This window comes from Oculina patagonica, chromosome 14 (assembly GCF_052425735.1).
Source record: "Oculina patagonica isolate OP01 chromosome 14, crgOcupat, whole genome shotgun sequence".
Lineage (NCBI taxonomy): Eukaryota > Metazoa > Cnidaria > Anthozoa > Scleractinia > Oculinidae > Oculina > Oculina patagonica.
In genome coordinates, this window is record NC_135771.1 from 22,719,909 (window position 1) to 22,742,078 (window position 22,170).

At 36.6% G+C, this 22,170-nt stretch overlaps 1 protein-coding gene and 1 long non-coding RNA gene across 3 annotated transcripts; one reads left to right on the forward strand and one right to left on the reverse strand.

Annotated features, from left to right (window-relative positions):
• Nucleotides 1-914: 914 nt before the first annotated feature.
• LOC144638451 (uncharacterized) lies at nucleotides 915-6,467 on the forward strand. Of its 2 annotated transcripts, none has more exons than XR_013567952.1 (5): nucleotides 915-1,127; nucleotides 1,893-1,978; nucleotides 3,041-3,142; nucleotides 3,889-4,002; nucleotides 4,747-6,467. XR_013567952.1 is itself a non-coding variant. In XM_078497649.1 (5 exons), coding segments are annotated over exons 4-5 (309 nt in total). In that variant the 5' UTR covers nucleotides 915-1,127; nucleotides 1,893-1,978; nucleotides 3,041-3,142; nucleotides 3,889-4,005; the 3' UTR covers nucleotides 5,129-6,467. The 2 variants fall into 2 exon arrangements, 1 of the variants encoding a protein (XP_078353775.1); XM_078497649.1 differs by having other exon boundaries at nucleotides 3,889-4,006; nucleotides 4,821-6,467.
• A 7,126-nt stretch (nucleotides 6,468-13,593) lies between these two features.
• LOC144637615 (uncharacterized) lies at nucleotides 13,594-20,507 on the reverse strand. The gene is made up of 5 exons (XR_013567742.1): nucleotides 20,475-20,507; nucleotides 18,697-18,700; nucleotides 18,516-18,584; nucleotides 17,008-17,075; nucleotides 13,594-13,905 (listed from the first exon to the last, which is right to left on the reverse strand). It is a non-coding gene; the product is annotated as an uncharacterized LOC144637615 (long non-coding RNA).
• Nucleotides 20,508-22,170: the final 1,663 nt, after the last annotated feature.

The following is a 22,170-nucleotide window of genomic DNA, read 5'->3' on the forward strand; positions in this document are numbered from 1 at the left end:
ACTCGTACTCGATTTCGTACTCGTCAAATCTGAAGGTCACTGCCCTTTTAAAAAGATTTATGACAGTTTTCGTTTTCTTTTTGTATACCTTACCGCCTGATAAAGGTACCTGTTTCGGGCGGAGCCCCCTGCATAGGCCACTCTAGGGTGTACCCCCCTTTCCGGTCTTCTTCCTCGTTTTTCTCAGGGATACAAATCGAGTGGGTGAGGAGGCGTGCGCGCGCGAATGTCACGCGCATACCCCGACGTTCGCGCGCGCACACAGGCTCACGTGCTCGGTCACGTGACTAACTCTGGTATTTGACTCGTGAATAATATTTCCCGACTCAAAGTATCTCTTAGATTGTCTAATGAAAGCACCTCTTAGATCGTACATTATATTGGCATGAATATTAAAATATAGAGGTCCACCTTCAAAATGTCTAGTTTAATTTGGGCAAAAAGGAGGATTTGCCAGTAGATTGTGGCCTCGTACTTATGTGCAAAGATGACGGCTGAAATGTCCAATTCTTCAGCTTATCAATTTAATTGTCACCTCCACAAAGTTGATGCAACAAAATCCACAACATCATCTCGGATCTATTGTCGTCTCACAGACGAAAACAGCAGATCAGTTTAAAAAAAAATTATTTTCAATTAATTCAGGAACCCATTATATTTCAAAAAAGTTTGCACCAGATTAACCTATAACTAGTGTTTGCAAAAAATTGAAACACGTCGAGCAATGGCACCATGAATAACAATAACAACAACAACAAAAACAAAAACAACACGTACTTGAGTTTAGGGAAAAGCCCTGGGAACGAGGTTGTTACGCTTGGCGCAGTCCCCTCCCCACCCCACACCCCTCCACGACCCTCACACCGTCCCAGGCCACGAAGTTATGACCGCGTGAAATTGAGGTCATCAAAAAACAAAGATGGCGGACATTTTGAAAACGTCCAGCAACTATTTACCGAGTGTGGAATACAGTTTTGATGTTTTATATAGCTTTTTGGTGAGTTTTGAACGCCTGGCACGTTCCTTTTGGAGAAAATGGCAAGTAAGGCGTTCTGTTTTGGTCAGCTCAACTTGGATTCTTAGCATGAAGCTTGAAGCTCACTGCGCCAACCTTCAAGGTTTTGTTGGTGAGTAATAACAGCGTTTATATACCTCACAGAATTCATATGAACTAAAGAAATGATTCTTGTTAACTTTATTTGTTGTAATGCAAGGAAAATAACTAAATATTTAAGCGTCAACGTTACATTAAATGTTTCCTAAATAAACACGTGCAACAATAAAGTGACAAATTTTGGCGAGAAAACCAAACTTTCAGAAGGGCATGCTTTCAGGTTATAAAAACCCTAATTTATATGTTGATTAATAACGTATGGCCCAAATTCAAATGAATTAAAGCACATACTGTATTGTTAATTTTTTTTTGTACCCCCGCCACTTTACCCCCCCCCCCCTCTCCCCCACAGAGCTCTCTCCCTTCATGTTCTCTCTCTTCCTTACAGAAATTAAATGACAGTTTCCCAATCCTTTGTAGTACCTCAACTCATGAAATCCCTTCCCTTTTATATACCTACAGCCAGAATAAAGAAAAGGTACGTCCTTCCCCAGCGGGGGGGGGGGGGGGGGGACTTGGGATTTCAAGTGAAGGGGATAGAAAGGGGAAGAAAAACCTCTGGCACCACAGACTCATTGTCAAATCTGACAAATCTGATTGGCTGAAAATAGTGAATGAGTTTGAATATTTTGCAGATGCTCAAAAATTTGAGCTGGCCAGAGGCTTGAAATCCCCTTACCTTGAAAATGATTTTAACACACTGTATTAATAATAAATTAAAAATTGAAGCCAGGTAGTTAAAACAAACTTAGACTGAGACTGTGTCTTTTATGTTAAGGAATGTAGATTCCAGCTCAGCAGAGGACATTGGACCAAGTCAGAAAAAAACACATGGAGGATTAAAACCTGCAGACTCCAGACATGGTGAGTTTATTTTTTTATATTATCATTATTGGAGTCATAATTTTTAATTCTTCGTGACTGATATACACTAATACAAAGGACAACGGAAACTTTAAACAGAAAAATGACTTTATTGTTTGCCGGAAAAAGCCAAGCCGCAGCAAGGGGGAGTGAAACCGAAGGCCTACCCCTTGATGCGGCTCGCTGGTGGGTGGGTGGGGATAACAAAAATACAAAGACGGCTCTGCTAGCTAAGAAAGACTGATTTGAATAATAATATATCGTGGGCTTTAAAGGCAAGCCCATGTCACGCACTGACAATGATTGACACTCGCTACTACGTATTATACAACCATTGGCCAGAGTCCAATACTTAACATTACGGACTGAGATAATAGTATGTTACAGTCAAACCAGATGTGATTTTGATGGGAACTCTGCAAATTATGTTGTGGCGCAATGTTCCAATATTGTTTGACAGTTTGCTCGTCGCAACTTGCAACTTTCAATTCAAATTTGCTCAAGCAAGTTGCCAAGTTACGGTTTTCATTTTCCCATACTGAACATACTAATTCCACCTATGTTTCAAAGATGGAGAAAATAATTGCCCCATGGTCTACTGTTTATCAACAGAATGCGAGAAATAAGCAATAAGCTTAGTTCATATTGCCAAACTGGGAATTGCACTTAAAAAATCAAGTTTGCTTCACAAGTTACAGCAAGCTTAGAACTGTTTTAAATTTTGAGGCGTGATTCCCAGTTTGGCGATTTGAGGCTTATTTCTCGCATTCTGTTGATAAACAGTCGACTAAGGAGCTATTATAAATATAACAATGAATGCACAGCACTGCATAGTTGACTCAAAAGACAAGGAACAATTTTATAAATAAATATGTACCATGACAAAGGCTGCATGCATTTTTAATCAAGACTAATTCAACTTGTTTCGGTGGTGTACATGTAGATTGAATTGAAATCCCGTTAGTTAACCTAATTATTTTAAACTGCCTCAAATACTGTATATAATAAATTTTAAGCCAGGTGGTTTAGCCCTAGACTTAAGACTGTGCCTATTATTTTAAGGAACCTAAGTTATCCTGACCAGAGGGTCAAGACATCAGAAAGCTAACAGACCAAAACAGACAAACCACATGGAGGATTAAAGCCAGACTTCACATGGACATGGTGAGTTGATTTTTTGATCTATAGTCCATTTATGGTAGTGTGGTTATTACAGACTGAGATAATCAAAGTATGTAAAAGGAAATATTTGAGGCCCAGTTTCACCCATTTAACTTTGGTTTTTAAACTTTTTGATTTTTTTTTTTTTGAACAAGCTCATCACTTGAAAACAAAAAGTTCCAGCCATAAGGTCACATGGGTAAAACTGGGCATTTGAATGACCTGCACATTACAATGTAACCGTAAATAACACACAGTGCAGTAGACCCCTTCAGAAGCACACACACAATTTTAGGTAATTTTGTTATAGACAGGTTTTGTCAAGAGCAAATTGGTTCACGTATCTCCTTTGGTATGACCAGAGTAACTGGCAACATATAATCAAGTAGCCAGTGGAAGTCCAGTAGATGCTGGCTTGTTTTGAAAATCTTGATTAGGAGTTCATGGTGTCTGCTTTATTGTGTGCTATGTTGTTACCAGAAAGGTGTCTTTCGTAATAGCAAAAGTCTGTAATAGCGGGAGTCATTTCCAGTCAAACCTCTATTGCTTTTGCCAGGATCTGGATTGTCTGTGTCCAAGTCTACACTCAGGCATTTTTAATCAAGACTGGCTCACCTTGTTTCAGTGTACATGTAATTTGAAATCCCTTTACTCTGGACATGATTTTAAACTGCCATGTTCAGGTGTAACAAATTAAAGCCAGATGGTTAAAACTTAGACAAGTTGAAGACTGTGTCCTTTGTTTTTAGGAACCTGTTAATATTATTCGTGACCAGAGGAGAACATCAGAAAAAGAACAGACCAAGACAGACAAAACCACAATGGGATGATGCAGGATTAAAACCAGACTTCAGATAGACTTGGTGAGTTTATCTTTTGATGGTCCCATTATTATTGTCAGTGGTAATTACAAACTAATTAAATGCCTCTTCATATGAGCCCAGCTATCTCACCATACCACTATGTCCTTTGTAAAAATTTCAATGTGTTTAATATGAGCAGGGGGGCTAGCCCGGTTGCAGAGATCTCAGTTTTTACGGCCAAGGTCTCCATATATGTGATAGAAATTTTGCCATGTGAACACTTCATCCTGGTTACCAAGATTGCAATTCATTTTTATTATATTCAAACACACAATCTTTTCTGTGAAAGGATGGCCAGTATTATATTTTTATGGCATGTTTCAACGATTTTTTAGACCAGGATAACTTATATCAAGACATTCAAGAGTTTTCAGTCTTACATGTACAGCAATGAAAAATACAAGCTACACTTTTCACTAGGCCAAATTGCAGCTTGTCCATTACAGTCGAAACACCTCAAGCATTTCAGTTAAGGGTGGATTAATGATTCCATTATTGCAAATTTGATTTCATTCTTTGCTTATCTATTCTCTTATCTTTCTCTATGCATGATTTAAACTGATGTCTGTATTAACAGGGTTTTCATAATAAGTATCCTCAAGGTGGGAGTTGACTGTACAAACATAATGTAAATCATAGACAGTAAAGTTGAACCCCCACTAACAGCCACGCAGTTCTCATAACCACACCTGCTCATTTGCAATAAATGGAGTAATTGATTGCTGGATTCTTTTTCTCACTCAGACTGAAGACTCAGGACCGTGGACTCAGGACCGTGGACTCAGGACCGTGGACCAAGGATCGTGGACTCAGGACAGTGGACCAAGGATCGTGGACTCAGGACCGTGGACCAAGGATCGTGGACTCAGGACCGTGGACCAAGGATCGTGGACTCAGGACCGTGGACCAAGGATCGTGGACTCAGGACCGTGGACCAAGGATCGTGGACTCAGGACTGTGGACCAAGGATCGTGGACTCAGGACCATGCATATATGGACTAAGGATCGTGGACTCAGGACCATGGACCAAGGATCGTGGACTCAGGCCATGGAGCAAGGATCATGGACTCAGGACAGTGGACTGAGGATCGTGGACTCAGGACCATGGACTAAGGCCATGGACTAAGGATCGTGGACTCCGGACAGTGGACCAAAGGATTGTGGACTCTAGACCATGGACCAAGGATCATGGACTCAGGACTGTGGACCAGGGATCATGGACCCACACCACCCCACAGGACAGAGGATCAAGGACAGAACACCAACTGAAGGAACAAGCACTGTGGAAAGCAAGCCTGGGATTATCAGGAACTGACACTCTAAAGCTAAACTGTAAATATAGATTGTATATTGAGATAATGAATCATCAACAAGTGTTTACCATGAAATCATGCGCATACTTCAATATTTTGACTTTGATTTGTTTTAGCGAAATAACCATTTTAAAAGTAAATGATTTAACAGCGATGCCATCTTGTGCCAAATTACACCAAATTTGTTTCTCATACCTCATGGTAAACATTTGTTTTCAGTACTCACTGTTTATTACCAAGTTACAAGTGCACAAAGTGATACAGATTATTTTGTTATTTGGGTCATAGGCAAATTGGGGGAAAATCCTTTTGCTACAAATGACACTACAATTTTTAAAGGTATCATAGGCCTACAGTTATTACAGTAATCTATTTCTGGGTATTTGGGAACAGTACTCTGAACTGCATTTTGAATCAATCAATCAATCAATCAATCAATCAATCATTTTATCAATCAATAAATTTATCAACAAATTAATTCATCAATCAATTTATCAACCAATCAATCAATCAATCATTTTATCAATCAATCTATCAACAAATTAATTTATCAATCAATTTATCAACCAATCAATCAATCAATCATTTTATCAATCAATAAATTTATCAACAAATTAATTTATCAATCAATTTATCAACCAATCAATCAATCTATCAATCTATCAACAAATTAATTATCGATCATTTTATCAATCAATCAATCAATCAATCAATCAATCAATCAATCAATCAATCACTTTATCAGTCAATCAATTTATCAACAAATTAATTATCAATCAAGCAATCAATCAATCAATTTATCAATCAATCAATCATTTGTTTATTTTACTACAAAGAGCTAAGTCCTGGGCTTAAAAAATTAATTAAAATGTTAATGCTTTGATGCACATGTAGTTGGTAATATAAACAGAGTATTTCACTGGCCGGTGTGTGGTGTGTGTGCCATTCATTTGCAAATAAGTGGCTTTAATGTAAAAATTAATCTCTACGCAACAGGGATCTTTAGACGTAACATATTTCCCATTAATTGTCTATAATTATTAAAACAAAAATTGTCTCTTTATTAATGTCAAACTGGGAACATTATTTGCCAATATTATATTATTTTTATCATCAGGACTAAAAAACTTTCATACTGTCTACTTTTATTGAAGACCATTTGATTTAAATTAATTCCAAAACAATTTAAATGCTAGGGGAAATTTCATCTTTCCAAAGCCACTTATTTGCTAATGAAAACTCAGTTCAACATTTTATACTTCTTACAAGGTTCTTATTGAGCAGGTTTAAATTGTATTCTAATTTTATTCTGGGTCTCTGAACATGATTTGAAACTGAACAACATTAATTTTGGCTAACTTTGATCACAATTGGCAACATTGACTTTCCTTGACATAATCAAAAATTCAAAAATGACATGATAGCTTTGCTTTTGGAGATTAACTGCTCAATAGGATACCTGTAGTTACAGAAATATATACTGTATTTCTTTTTCAAGGTAAGGAACATTGTAGTCTCAATATTTCCTTTTTTGCAAATTCATCTCTCACTGATTTCAACTCAGTTTTCTGGGTGGGGCCATATTCATTTTAATTTGTACATTTTTTACACTAAAAAAATTCAAGATTTTTTTGGGATCAAATCATTCAATAGTACGATGGCACTTGAGACTACAATATTTTTGTTACCTTTAAACACAAAAGACGATTTATAAAAACACTTTTTCAGCTTCAAAACTATTCCAATTAATTCAATTGTCTGATTAAGAATTTTTTTTCAGTACCAATCTCTAGGATTTTGCCAATTCAATTTAATTTCTCTCGTACAAAACGTTATTTTTTATACAAACTTAGATATTTTTTTATTTGTTTTAAACGTCTTTTTTGTTTAAAGGTGCTACACAAGCTCATTAGCACAAAAGTAAGCAATCCTTAATTCAGTTAAAAATGGGCAAAATGGTTTATTTTCACATGAAACTACTTAAAGGTCGAGCATTTAAAAGACAACAATTTAGGGGTGTAGAATAGACTGTTTGAGTCTAGTGGGCCTTGCCAAGATAGCCTTGCATACAAGTCTCTCAGTATCTTAGTAAGAAACTAATGAACAATTTATTTTTGTTAGCATTTCAATGTTTATTTTATGCAATCTTAGCTATTGCTCTTATAAGTACGCAGAAGAACATTCGCTTGTAATCCTACACTTCTCTAAAAAGTGTCGTAAAGCAATGTTAAGTAGGTCTAAGTATTATTACTGCATAATTAGCATTTATTAATTACTTTTTAAGTTAGTACAGGGGCATAAGTTTTGATTCAGTTAAGTTGGGTGGGCATTTTCTGTTCTTGCTGTGCTAATGAGCTTGTTTATTTTCTCTTTGTGGATTTTATATTCTCCACTCAACTAAGTATATTTTAGATTATTTTCAGGAACTGAGATGGCCCACACACCCGCACACATAACAAATGGTCAGATTTTCATCTAGCCGATCAACGTCCCTGCAGGGTTGTGGAAACTCTTGCTCTGAGCTGGGTGTTTCTGATGTTCCTCTGCAATATTCCAACTGAGAAATCCTGGTGAGTTTATCTGATCCGTTCATTTTTGATGGAGGCACTTGGACACTTTGATGATTTGGTCGTTTGCTCTCAAGTGGAGGAGGCATCATGAGGGGAGGTGAGAGTTTGCTTTTCATGTCTTTTCGGCTTTACTTAACTACGTCAGAATACCACACTTTTATTTAAATTGGCTTTCAAAGATGTTTGTTTTCAATCAGTGTATCTTTAAATCTTCTGTTGTTGAGGACGTAAAACGGTAGTGCTTTGGTGCAGGTCATGGGCGGTGCATTTCCTGGATTTTAGAGTTAGTCTAGAACAAGGAATGTCGCTAATTTGGCTTGACTGGAATTTCACAACCGACACTAGATTGAGCTGATAGTCATCTGAGACTCTCCTGAACGAGCTGATACCTGTTTAGGGATTTTCTTTCAACGCAAAATTATCGACCAAAATCGGTTACCACTTTTCCGAGCTCAAAATAAAAAAATCTTTTATTTAAAATTACAATTTATTTCCTTCTCAGATTAACATAAAAATTGGTTAATCTGAAGTCTCCCGCGCATCTGTTATGTGAATTGTCACGCAACACTTTTCTCCAAGTGTTGCGTGACGATCCACCGTGACAGCTGCGAAGGAGGCAACTTTTGAAAAGAAATTTTCAGAAATTTAGCCTCGTTATTAAATATCAATTTCAATTTTCGCTTTTGAATTCGGAATTAAATAGGCCAATTGTTCATCCGGACTTCCAAACTAAACCTCGAAAATGTTATTTTGTGGCCAAATCTAAAATATATTTATTTACTAGGCCAATTGTTTATCTTGTCTTCCAAATCTTTACTTCGAAATATTGCTTTTTGTCGTTTTATTTCTTTGGTCAATTGCTCATCTTGATTTGCAAAACAAGTCTCGAAAACTTTTTAGCAACTATTTCAATTTTAATTTCACAAATTAATTTTCCGTAATGTATTCCAAAATAAAAAAGTTTTAAATTGATTTTTTTTATATTGATTTGCCTTCCAAAACAAATTTCTTCATTTATTTCTAATACTTCTTCGATTTCGTTATCATTCTCGGGAACCAAGCGGCAGTTAATCGGGACGAGACGATGTCAAACGAGCGTCAAGATCGGCACGATATATTCTTCGCGCCGATTTTGCCGCTCGGTTTACTTCCTGCCCCGATCAACTGCCCTCGGTTCCCGAGTATGCTTCGTCATTCGATGCTATTCAAAACCAAATTTACAAATTACCATAGCACAAATTTATTTCAAAATTCCGGCGTGGTTGAATTCAAAGGTCATTCGGATCTCGAATATTTAATTAAGATCTCCTTTAAATTCTCTATTCGAAGTTTGCGCGCAAAACATTTTAACTACAAATTCGTGAAAAAATACTTCTATTTTTATATGCGATTATCATCGATCAAAAATAACTGATTTCAAAACGAACTTTACGCGATTTTATGTCGTTCAGACGGACAAAAATCGCCCGTCTGCTTTCGCGTTGTTGTTTTCGCAAGCAATAAAGTTTAAAATTCAATCTAAAAACGAACAGCATATCTTTAATTCGATTATAATTCGATTTCTAAAACGCCGAGATTTTATAACGAAACGACAATTTTATAGGCGAATTGTTTATGTTGACTTCCAAAACAAAATTTAACGAGGAAAACCATTTTCTTCATTTATTTCTAAAACTTGTTTTTGAAATTTCGTTGTCATCCTCGGGAATCAAGCGGCATTTAATCGGAGCGACACGATGTTAACCGAACGGCAAGATCGGCATGAAATAGACTTCGCGCCGATTTTCCCGCTCGGTTAACTTCGTCTTGCCCGACTAACTGCCCTCGGTTCCCGAGTATGCTTCGTCGTTCGATGCTATTCAAAACCAAATTTACATACGACAATAACAAAATTCCATCGTGGTTGCATTTTAAATCCATTTTAATCTTGAATATTTAATTAAGATTTACTCTAAAACTTTTCCGCTTGAAATTTGCGATCAAAACATTTACCTTCGATTTATTTCGACAAATTCTTCGATTCGCTTTAAAAACCGCAAATTGGAAAGCTCCTAAACTTGTATCAGCTTTGAAGGGAGAGTTTCAAATGACTTGTGTTCTTTTGGTGAAGTTTGTGGGATGACAGTCGGCAGGAGGTTTGGTCGGGGAGTCAGATTAGTGGTTTTCTGCGTTCTATTCTTTCTTGGCGTCCATGGAAATGTGCTGAACATGGTTTGTATTTTAGCGCTTCAGTTTTTCCGGTCTTCCAACGGAAATTTCGAGATACATTTGTTGAAAACACACATCTTAAAATTTATTATTTTGGCTTTAATTTTATTTGCATTTTAATTGCGGCTCTCAAAACTAATGAATATTCCAAATTCAAATGAGTGTGGTATTATGACGTAGTTGAGTGAAACCGAGGAGGCATGGAGAGCAAACTCTCACCTCCCCTCATTATGCCATCTCCACTTGGGAGCAAACGGCCATATCATTAAAGTGCGTCAAGTGTCTACATCAAAGATGGCGGATCAGATGAACAAACCAGGATTTTAAAGTTGGAATATTAATGAGGAACAGAAGAAACACTTCAGCTCAGAGCAGAGTGAAAACAACCCGACAAGCAGGGACAAGATCGGCTAGATTTTATTTTTTTTAACACAATAAAACGCAAATAAAGAGACAAAGAGGCAGTTTTTGTGTTGTCGTTTTTACCAGCAATCCACCCTAACAAACCAGGTTAACACTTGTGTTCATGACTAAGTCCTGCAATACAGTGTAATCTGTCACGCAACCAGTCCCGCAATCTCCTCGAAAACGGCGTGACAAGTTAAATAAAACATTGAACCGTGTAACACACCGCGCAAAGGTCAAAACCCTTACAAAACAAGATGCTTCAACGGCTGCAGAAAGAACTTAGTTCAACTTTCTTCAACCGCTGGAGCGAACTGTCTCGTAAGAATTTTGTCTTCTGCGCGGCATGTTACACAGCGCAATGTTTCACGTAACACACTTGTCACGCCACCTTCGAGAATATTACGAGACTAGTTGCATGAAAGATTACACCATATTACAGGACTATAAACCAAGTTCTGCTTTTACGAAAACCACTACTAAAATAAACAATGTCTGCCCTTAAACACTCACAATACCTCTACCGTTTTCTTGGCTGTAGTATTCGTAAGTTACAAACTATACTTTGTTGCTCGAGAAGTCAAATTTTAAAATGACTTTTACTTATATTCAAATTTTGCGAAGTTAAACCGTAACACAACGCCTGTAGGTAAGCGTGACGTAAGACTCTTTGTCTTCACTTGTCACGCTGAATTTTGGCTGAATGAATAAAGACAATTTGCAGGCGTAAAAGGCATAGCATCGTAAACTCCAAACAGATTTTGTCATTGTCGTAAAGGCTGCGCTAAAAAAATAAATCAACGTTAATATGCTGGCAGCTGAAAATAAAGCTATGACTCGACGCGTTTTGCAAAATTGCGCTTCGAAGCTTATTGACAAAACTTTGTGACAAATTTCAGCGTGAGAAAAAAATTAATTGTGCAACAAAAACGCCGCACAATTAAATAACTAAATTGCGCTTTGGCATCCTGTCGGACAATGACGATTCTGTTTGACGTTTAAAAGCTTTCCTCGAAAAAAAATATCCCAAAAAATCCCCAAGTTGAGCAACTAAGTACATTTTGTACCTTAGAAATACGATAATAAAATGAAATGAGGTATTAAACACAAAGACGCACTACAAATGAGATTATATAAAGACCGCTCGAAAATAAATTAGGATTTTTACTTTGCTTATAATTTTAAATTTGCAAAGAATTTTTTTAAAATTTTTCAATATTTCCGACCTCGATACCAGACAACTTGCAAATATAAATTAGAGAATTAATTTGACCCGAATTTACAGAAGAAACAGCCGTTTGTAAAGCGTCTTTGCGTTTAAGAGTGTTTTCTAACAGGCATTGTTTCCCAGCAAACGTAAACCCTATTATAGACTATACAGTGGCCAACAATTATTGATTTCAAGAGACCAAACGTAAAGTACAAACAAAATGAAATATAACGTTTCTTTGGATTTTCCAGAGTTCTAGACAATAAGTGATGATTTTTAGCCAAATTTCAGATGTGGACACGATAACAATTTTATATGGCACTCTTTAAACACTTATCCCTTCAGCAAAAGTGAGACAAAGTAATGAGAATTTGAAATAAATCAAAACTAAAATCTCTTTTAGCAGCTATTGGACAGTTGAAATTTTAAATGAAGAAGGTAAAAGAACTATTTTATAACAAAGTGGAATTAACAATTTCATTTTCTGCATTCATAAACAATTAATTTTCAAATCCACATTGTCAAAGTAATGAGAATTTAATATAAATAAAAGCTTAACTTCTTTGATGCAGTTTTTTGGCATTTGAAATTTTATAGCTTTGAAATTCACCTTACAAAACAATTGAATAGTAACATGGAATTGCCACTTAAAAATTTCTGGATTAATCGATAATTTGACATTTGACATTTTCGAACGTGAAAACTTGATTAAAATCTCCAATCTAAATTTTTGCAATGATTATTTTAATTATTTCAGATCGTCAAAGCAATTAACATTTATTTGTAGGAATAAAAAGTAAAAAATAATCTCTTTGATGAAACTGTTTGGCATGCTTTGGAGCTCTTTCTGTAGAATGTTTGAATAGCACAGAAGAATCACCTTTTTTAATTTTTGCATTTATCAATATTGACAATTTTATTAATTCTTCCACACTGTGCCTCTGAAAGGTGGTACCATGTGAACAGAAAATGTTTTCCCAAACACTAGTTAGCTGAAAAATTATTTCCCAAATTTGATTTTCTTTCGGTTTGGCACAATTTTAAAACAGTTTTTGTAACTCAAGCTGAAGGTATAAGTGTTAAGGAATTTAGAAGTGATATTTGTACACATGGGCCACTGTATAGTAACTACAAGAACCACAGACATGCATATTGCAAAACAGACGTCAGGTCCAAGCTAAATCAAAAACAAATGAGCTCCCTATTAATTAGTATCTAGAGGGGTTTTCCCTTTGGCTAAGGCCCTATTTAGACACAAAAGTTTTTGATTGATTGATTGATTGATTGATTGATTGTTTAGTTTATTGATTGATTTATTCATTTGTCGATTGATTGCTTGATTGATTCATTAATTGATTAATTGACTGATTGATTGATTTATTGATTCATTGATTGATTCATTGATTCATTGATTTATCAGTTAATTGATTCATTGACTGATTCATTGATTGATTCATTAGTTGATTGATTTATTGATTGATTGATGATTGATTGATTGATTGATTGATTGATTGATTGAGGCACTGATTGATTGATTGATTGATTCATTAGTTGATTGATTGATTGATTGATTGAGGCACTGACTGACTGATTGATTCATTCATTCATTAGTTGATTGATTGATTGATTGACTGACTGATGGATCATGGATTGATTGATTGAAGGTCAACTAAGGAAATACAAACAGAAATGGACATTTTATCCACTTTCAAATTTAATGTTTGACCAATTTGTTTAAAAAATAATAAAATAATTTCACATGTCTGTGGGCTTGTTTGATCTAAAGCAGAACTTGGTTTACGTCATACAATGCAATGATCAAATCCAAACTTTTGTAACCTGGGCATAATCCGGTAATTTAGTTGGGGGGGGGGGGGGGGGGGGGGAGGATGGCAGTTACATAGGAACTCTGAGCTATTAAGAGGTGCCCAAAGAGAATATTTTGGAACAAACAAAGGAAACTTTTCCATCCTGAATTTTCCCAGATCTTAAAAAAAAAACTGGCAGTTTTCTGAGGGTACGGTACAGCTGTACCATGCAAGGATGCCCTTGAAGGGACCAGGTTAAGTTTTGATTTGATCACTGCATAAGAACACAAGTGTTTACCTGGCTCCTGGATTGCAATAAATTCATCAACTAGAATATGATAACGGTGAGATTATGTTCCTTGTCTTGTCCTGAAGTAGATGGCCTCCACCTGTTTATAAAGAAGAAATAGAACAACTTAGACAAAATTATTTGTGCTTAGCATGTTAACTAAATACATAGTAAATTGGTCCTCAGATCAATGGGAATGACAATTTTCTTGTGAACTTGTGTTCTTGGGCAAAACATGCAACTCTCAGAGTGCCGCTGTCCACCATGGATTGCAGTTCTGGAAAATATTCATACCCACCCCGTAAAAGATTATTGAAAATTTTGAGGGGGTGGGGTTTCAAAGGTCAAAATTTTTAAAGAAAAGTATGGAGCTTAACTGGAATTTTTGAAGGGGTGGGAGGAATCACACCAAAAAACCTTCTATGGGAGGGGCATGGATATTTTCTGAAACAACACATTAAAACACTGGTTAAGACAATGCTATTATGGGATGGACAAAGGTTTTATCCAAGGGGAATAAGTATAGTAGATGAATCTATTAGGTGGCTTACTACGGTTTTCACGTGAGCAAGTTAATACAGGGCAACAAATTTTTTTTTTTAATTCCTTGTCCATTCAGACAAGTGCAACGTGTATTTTACTTGTCCGAACCACAAAACAACTTGTCCAAAAAATCTGACACACTGTACATGTAACAATACCGGATCTGAAAGGTTCTTTTTTTGTTTTAGGAAAAAGCTAATAGCTAAAAAAATTAACAAAGAAACTCCACAATTAGAATAAAAGTTCATCTTTTGAGAAGGTACTGCATTTTGTTTGTTTCTTCCTCATAACAAACCCATTTGAATTCTTTCTGTCAAGCTGGCTGAAATTTTTCCGACATGTTCACTTCATAATTATTATTCTACTTGTCATATTTGATTTGTTTCTTTTTGGAAGGAACATCTCTGACAATCCAGGTGTTTCCAGTGTCCTCTTAAAAAAATTCCAATAATTTTGATTGAAACAAAGACATTGTGGATACGCTCCACAAATGATAGAAAAAGATCGCCTGACAAGAATATGTGCCTGCAATAATTATGCTGTACAGCTGTACTAACATGGAAATTAATGGTGGCACTTAGGGCCTTGCATAACAAAATCATGATACTTTTGAATTTCTGTAAAAGCTTCTTACTTTTTTAGGGCAGTAAAATTATAAAATATGGAAAGAATGATTTATTCTATATCCAAAGTCAAGAAAACAATTTTTTTTAATGTACCCGACTTTGCAACCAAAATTCTTCAAACTGTATAAAACAAAATATGCTGAAACTCGGCACAAACCTTTGCAATATCCTGTTCTAGCTGCAGCTTTAAAAAAATGAAAAACAAATCGACAAATTTTTCGCAATTCTAAATAACGTCATTTGTTTGATATTTTCAAAAATTTGACTGAAACCCATCCATCTTTATTGACTGCTAACATTTGATGCATATACACGATCTTTTTAACTTTTACACACAAGATTAAGGTGACATCAGACTCAAAACTGCCTAGTACTGGGTTGGTATAAGTATCAAATTTATGCGACGGTCAAGTCAGACGCATAACACAACAGTTTTTAAAGGCAAAATAAAGATGTCGCTCGTTCAGGAAATCTACGGAGTGGATTTTCCTGTAAGTTGCTGTGAGTAAACTTCAGCTGTTTGGCAGCGTTTTTGGGTAATTACAGAAAAATTCACTGTGGCATTTTTAAAATAATCACATTTTATTAAAAACGAAGGCTTCAAAAAATCGCTTATAACTTTAACAAATCGCGTTTGATCGCCATAAAATTTATCATTTTATATAATTTAAGCATTATTTTTTCAGATTCTCAAAAATCTAAGCAATCGCTTCACATTTTGCCGTTTTAAAACGCGCTTAAAAAAGGGAACTGTCAGCCTCATAAATACCCGCGGGCCACCTTAAGCTAAGTCCTAGTAATAGCTCTAGCCCTAAGCCTAGCCCTAATCCAAGCCCTAGCTTTAACCCAAACACTAACCCTAACCATAACCCAAACCCTAAACCTTATCCAGGCCCTAAGCATAGTGCCAACCCCAGTCTAAGCCCTAACCCTAACCCTTACGCAGCTGGTCATAACCCTAACCCCAGCATTAACTTAGAGTTTTTCTTTCCATAGAGCTACTCTAACCATAACATCATCTCCTAATCCTAAGTGCTTTAAACTAAACCTGGGCACTCTCCTTGGTGTTAACCCTAACCAACTTTTTGTTTCCCCCTTGCTGTAGCTTCAGCGAAAAAAAAAAACATCAACACTGTTTGGCATTCATGTGAAATGAACATGTGGTTGTTATAAAAGAAAAATGAACATTTTTGCATTGATTTCACAGATTCAAAGAAAATGAGAACCTCTTTCTGTTTTCAACTTGAAGTAAAATAAACATCTTTGCAGTCACATTTTTAAGTGCACTGTTTTCAGAGCAAAATAAACATAGTTGTAGTCTGTGGTTTAGGGCGAAATATCAAAATCTTGTTTTTAAGTGAAATCAACATCTTTGCATACAGTCATATACAGTGTACATGTATTGCTGCTTTTAGGTAAAAATCCACATCTTAGTTTGCAGTTATATGTTTTGATGTTTTGAAAGTGAAAGAAACATCTTCCAGTCAAGATGTTCAATTGAAATGAACATCTCATTGTTTTTTATACTTAAATCAACACCTTTGCAAATTCATGACATGAACATCTTGCTATTTCTCAAGTCACATAAATTGTTGTTCTCGTGTTTTGAAGTGAAACAAACTTCCCATGCTTTTTACTTGCAACTGCAACTTAATTTTTACATCCACGTCTAGTGAAACAGGGCTGCAAATAACAGTCGGTCATCAGACATTAGCCAACCAAAATTTGCTTATGTCCGACAAAATCCCAAGTGTGGTCGGACATAATGTTCAGACAATTTTTTGAACATAAATCATTTTACGACAACAATGAATAAAAATCTGTCCGACCACAATTTTGTTTTGTCCGACCAAGATGGTGTCTTAGTAGAACATATGTCCTTTCAAGTTCAAATAGTTATTTGCAGCCCTGGTGATGCCATGCAAAAAAAAAATGGGGCACAAAAATAAACCTCGCACACATGGAAATGTAGTAAGCCACCATTATTTGAACAAACTTGCAGTATTATTCTAAATAAAAAGATTTGGCCATACCTGAGAAACTGATGTTATTGAGCTCTTTGTTGCAGGCTGAACAGCAATAAAAGTTTCAATAATGGAATCTGAAATGGAAGAAAGAAAGAAAATAAATTATTTTAAAATGATTCAATTTAATTTCTTACATCAAATTGTTCTACACTGGCCTTATAAACGGATTATATCACTACTGCAGTTCAATTTTGCCCTTGGTACAAAAATGTATTGTTTTTCGTTTTTTATTTATTATCATATATTACTATTTATACCATGCCATAGAAAATACAGCCAATCAGAATACAGGAGAGCCGTTGTATATTCCGCGGTATTCAACCCAACCTTCCCATCGTGCGCTGTGATCTCATTCTCGATGAAATTTAGTAAGCATATTTCCTATGGCATGGTATAAAATAGTTACACAACACTTTCTCGTGGTATACTATGGAATATCCCACTTGTCACTTGAATTTTCTTCGCATACACACTTACCTAAAGGCTCGTGTGTATACCGAGAAAATACAAGTGACTCGTGGGATATTCCATAGTATACCACTCGAAAGCCTTGCATAACTAGTATATATACACGAGAAGAAAAGAAAATATCAAATTGTACCAAGGGTAAAATGGAACAACAGCATCACCAAACACACCCACAAACTAATGTTTTTTCATACTTTTGTGGACTTTCTTTACTAATTTATACAGTCAACTCTCTCTAAAACAAACATGGTCGGGACAGGCTCCAGGGATGGGACCAACACTAGGTGTCCATCTAATGGAGGTGTCCATCTTATAGAGATGTCTGTTAAGAGAGAGTTGACATAAACAACAGACAGTGCCGTAGCAAGAGGCGCGAGCTGCTAGGGGGGTCTTGGGGCATGCCCCCTCAGAAAATTTTGAAATATAGAAGCTTGTCTCAGTAAACCACTGAAGAGAGTATAACACTTGCAACGTCAATTATAAAATAGAAAACCGACTGTCTATGTATCTTGAAACCAGCAAATTTTTCACCTTTCAGAGTCATCATAGTACGTTCTGGTCTTAATTTCTGGTTTGTTTTAGTTTTTGGCCATCATTAACATTGTTGTGCATCACAATGAAAAGAAGTACAAATGTTATTGTTTCCCCTTGCTACGGCACTGCACTGTCAGAGAGCTAACAGAATGCAGTACAGATTCTGCCGACAGCCACATGACATAAGGCAATCACCAAAAATTATGGAATTTTAGTCTAAAATAGTATTACAAAATGTAGCTGAGTGTGGTATAAATTATAGGGTATAGGTTTCAGAGTCGCAACAGTTCTCTCCAACAACAACAAAAAATCACAGAACGCCCTCCCCTCCCCCCTCACACCACCCTCATTAGACAACATGGCGGCCTCAACGTGTACACTTTTCAAACAGTGAAACAGCGCAAAGAATTCTTAGTTACACTGGTAAATACACAGCAAGAGAAAGAAACGTTCTTGAACACAGTTAATTCCCTATTAAAATAAATAATGAAAAATATAGAACGGAAGCTTACCTGTATTCCGGGTATTAAACTCAGCTGTAAACTCTACTGCCGGGAAGGAACGTAGCTCTAGTTCTCCAGCTATTTGTAAAGAAAATAAGCGAACATACAAAAAATTATACTAAATGCTAAATAGAAAATCCTTCTTACAATTCAAGGATGACAACAGAACAAGAAACCATAAATTACAAACCTCTCTAGAGTTTCAGGATTTCGCAGGTCAACATTTTGCAGTTCCAATATGGCGGAATTGTTACTATTGCAAAGAATGCTGGGAAGTTTCACGCACCTCGCGAGTGACGCGCGCCAGTTCATAATTCAAAAGGGCCCTTAAGGTCGCGCGGGACCCTTGCTCATTAATAAATTCATTAGCCAAATTTCTTGACGGAGTGCTATCTTGTATAGCTTTAATTTACTACATTTTGAACATCGATTCCTCTAAAATTTAACAAGGATATTCGGGGATGATGGAATAACATCATGATTGTCCTTTTACTGAGAGATGACCGTTGTCTGTGATGTTACAAGCCCTTAAAAGTTTAACTGCAGATAATGCGATTTTGTGTCCAAGTTTTCAGCTAGAACAGCGCACCAAATTTAATGATTTTATAGCTTAGTGATAAATAATAACCTCTTTTGTGCTACCACTAGAACGAAATTTTCGAATTCAAAAACTGCTACAAGTTAATCGCTTCTAAGAGAGCAAAAATGTGAAATCTGAACTTTGAAACGTGCTATCTTCATTTTGAGAAGGAAATTTAAAAATTCGCTCTAGTCATAGCACAATAGAGTACACCAAGTTTATGTTCCTCGTGAATCAACTCTTAAAATTGTATATCGACGGAGAAAACTTGGACACAAATTTGCAGGTTTTGAGGCTTCCGAAGACCTTCCGAGTCATTTACAACAACGTGTGATATATTCAAATCTGTGAATCTAATTATGATAATTCCCTATGTTCCAGCGCACGTGCACAAAGCTGAGAATAATTACTAGTAATTACTTGTACAAAAGAGTTTAAAAACAAACAGTCTCATGAATATTTCGTTTGTTGTCGGCTTCAGTCGTCCGGCAGTTCGTGCATACTCTTTAAATAAATACATACTAATGATTGCAAGGGTCCTGCGCGACCTTAAGAATACAAAGTAGAAAAGAGCAACCCACCCTGGACTTAAGGACGTTCGCGCGAAAATTTTCTAGTCGATAGATTTTTTTAAAATTTTTACAGCAGTCAGATAATAAGTTACTTGTGTCAGAAATGCAAAAAAAAAGTGGGGGTCACCGACTTCGTTTCAGAGATAAAGCGTGTGGAAAACTACCCTGATTCTGAAAAATTGGCGAACGCAATTCAACATGGTTTACAGGATTTATAGTTAAAAATATTGGAGATGAGAAAAAAAAAAAGGCAAATGATCTTAGTCATATTTTGTAGAAGTGGGTCTGTTGCGTAAAAAAATTCTAGTGTTGCCAACTTTTTGTAAGACTTAACCCTGAAAGCGGTATTTGAAACCGTCGTACAGCAAAACGAAAAGCTCAAAAAGAGGCATTCGAACGTACGTGGGACAAAAAAAATCGAACTTTTAATCGATAGATTTTTTTCATTTTTACGCAAAACGTAGATAATCGTCGACAAAAGTGATCCGTTAAAAAAAATGTGGGGGTAACCGACCATCTAAGAGAGTTAATTGCAAGCAAAGTTCACGCGACGACTACCAGCCCTATATGTGCTTAGAAAATTTCTTCAGCGCGCGCGCTCGTGCATGACGTGGCGTGACGTTGCGACATGAATTACGTGCGCAGTAAGGATGCGCATAAACAATTAGCGCGAACGTCCTTAACATAAGTGAAATTCTTGGTGGAAATGTGGATATGCAGTGGAAAAACAAAAGCAAACCACCCTTCACTTACCGTAAATGAAATTTTGATTAGAAACGCAGATACGTGGATACGCAGTGGAAAAAAGCAACCAACCTTTGACTTAACGCAGGTGAAATTCTGAGTCATGAGCGGATTGGTAGATAGGAAGTGCAAAAAAAGCAACGCACCTTGCCATGATATAAAGGTGGATTTCCACTGAGGCTTAATTTTTTTACCTGCGTGAAAAAATTTAAAAAACTATGTATGAACGACTTGCGTGAATGTAAATTCTGAGTGGATACCCGGATACGTGGATACGCAATATTTAATGGAAAAGAGCAACCCACCCCCGTGACTTAACTTAAGTGAAATTGTAAGCAGAGAGTTACGCGAAAACGTGGATAAAAGCAATACACATTTGACTTAACGTAAAAAAAAAAACCCAACCTACCCTAGTTAACATAAGTGTAATTTTGAGCGGATACGCGTACACGTCGATACGCATCGAAACAAAAAGCAACGCACCCTTAACTTAACATAAGAGAAATTCTGAGTGAATACGCGGACACGCAGTGGAAATGAGCAACCCACCCAGTACGTACACGCAAAGCACCCTATTCGCAATACACGGAACTAACGTATCAATATTAGAAAAATACGTAAAACACAGCGGCAGACATACACTGTGGAAAGAGTAAAATTCTGAGTGGATACGCAGTGAAAATAGTACAATTCTGAGTGGATCGCGGTCAAAAGAGTAAAATTGTGAGTGGATACGTAGTAAAAATAGTACAATTCTGAGTGGATACGCGGTGGAGAGAGTGAATTTCTGTTCCACTCTTTCCACTGCGTATCCAGTCAGAATTGTACTATATCCAGTGAGTGGATCACTCACGCGGTGGAGAGAGTGAATTTCTGATGCACACCTTCTACTACGTATCCACACAGAATTGCAAGTCAAACTTTAAACTGTGTATCGACTCGGAATTGTGCGATTTCCACCTCGTATCCACTCGGAATTTTACTCTCTCCACTACGTATCCACTCAGAATTGTGCTTTTTCCACCTCGTATCCACTCAGAATTTTACTCTCTCCACTGCGTATCCACTCAGAATTGTGCTTTTTCCACCTCGTATCCACTCAGAATTTTACTCTCTCCACTGCGTATCCACTCAGAATTGTGCTTTTTCCACCTCGTATCCACTCAGAATTTTACTCTCTCCACTGCGTATCCACTCAGAATTGTGCTTTTTCCACCTCGTATCCACTCAGAATTTTACTCTCTCCACTGCGTAGCCACTCAGAATTTTACTTTCTCCACTGCGTATCAACTCAGAATTTTACTTTCTTCACTGTGTATCCACTCAGAATTGTGCTATTTCCACAGCGTATCCACTCAGAATTGTGCTATTTCCACCGCGTATCCACTCACAATTTTACTCTCCACACTGCGTATTCACTCAGAAGTTTATTCTTTCTACCGCGTATCTACTCATAATTGTACAATATCCAATGAGTGGATACGAGGCGGAAATAGAGCATACGCGGTGGAGAGAGTGAAATTCTGATGCACACCTTTTACTGCGTATCCACACAGAATGGCAAGTCAAACTTACATTCTTTAAACTGTGTATCGACTCGGAATTGTCCGATTTCTACCTCGTATCCACTCGGAATTTTACTCTCTCCACTGCGTATCCACTCAGAATTGTGCTATTTTCATCGCGTATCCACTCAGAATTTTACTCTCTCCACTGCCTATCAACTCAGAATTGTGCTATTTCCACCTCGTATCCACTCCGAATTTTA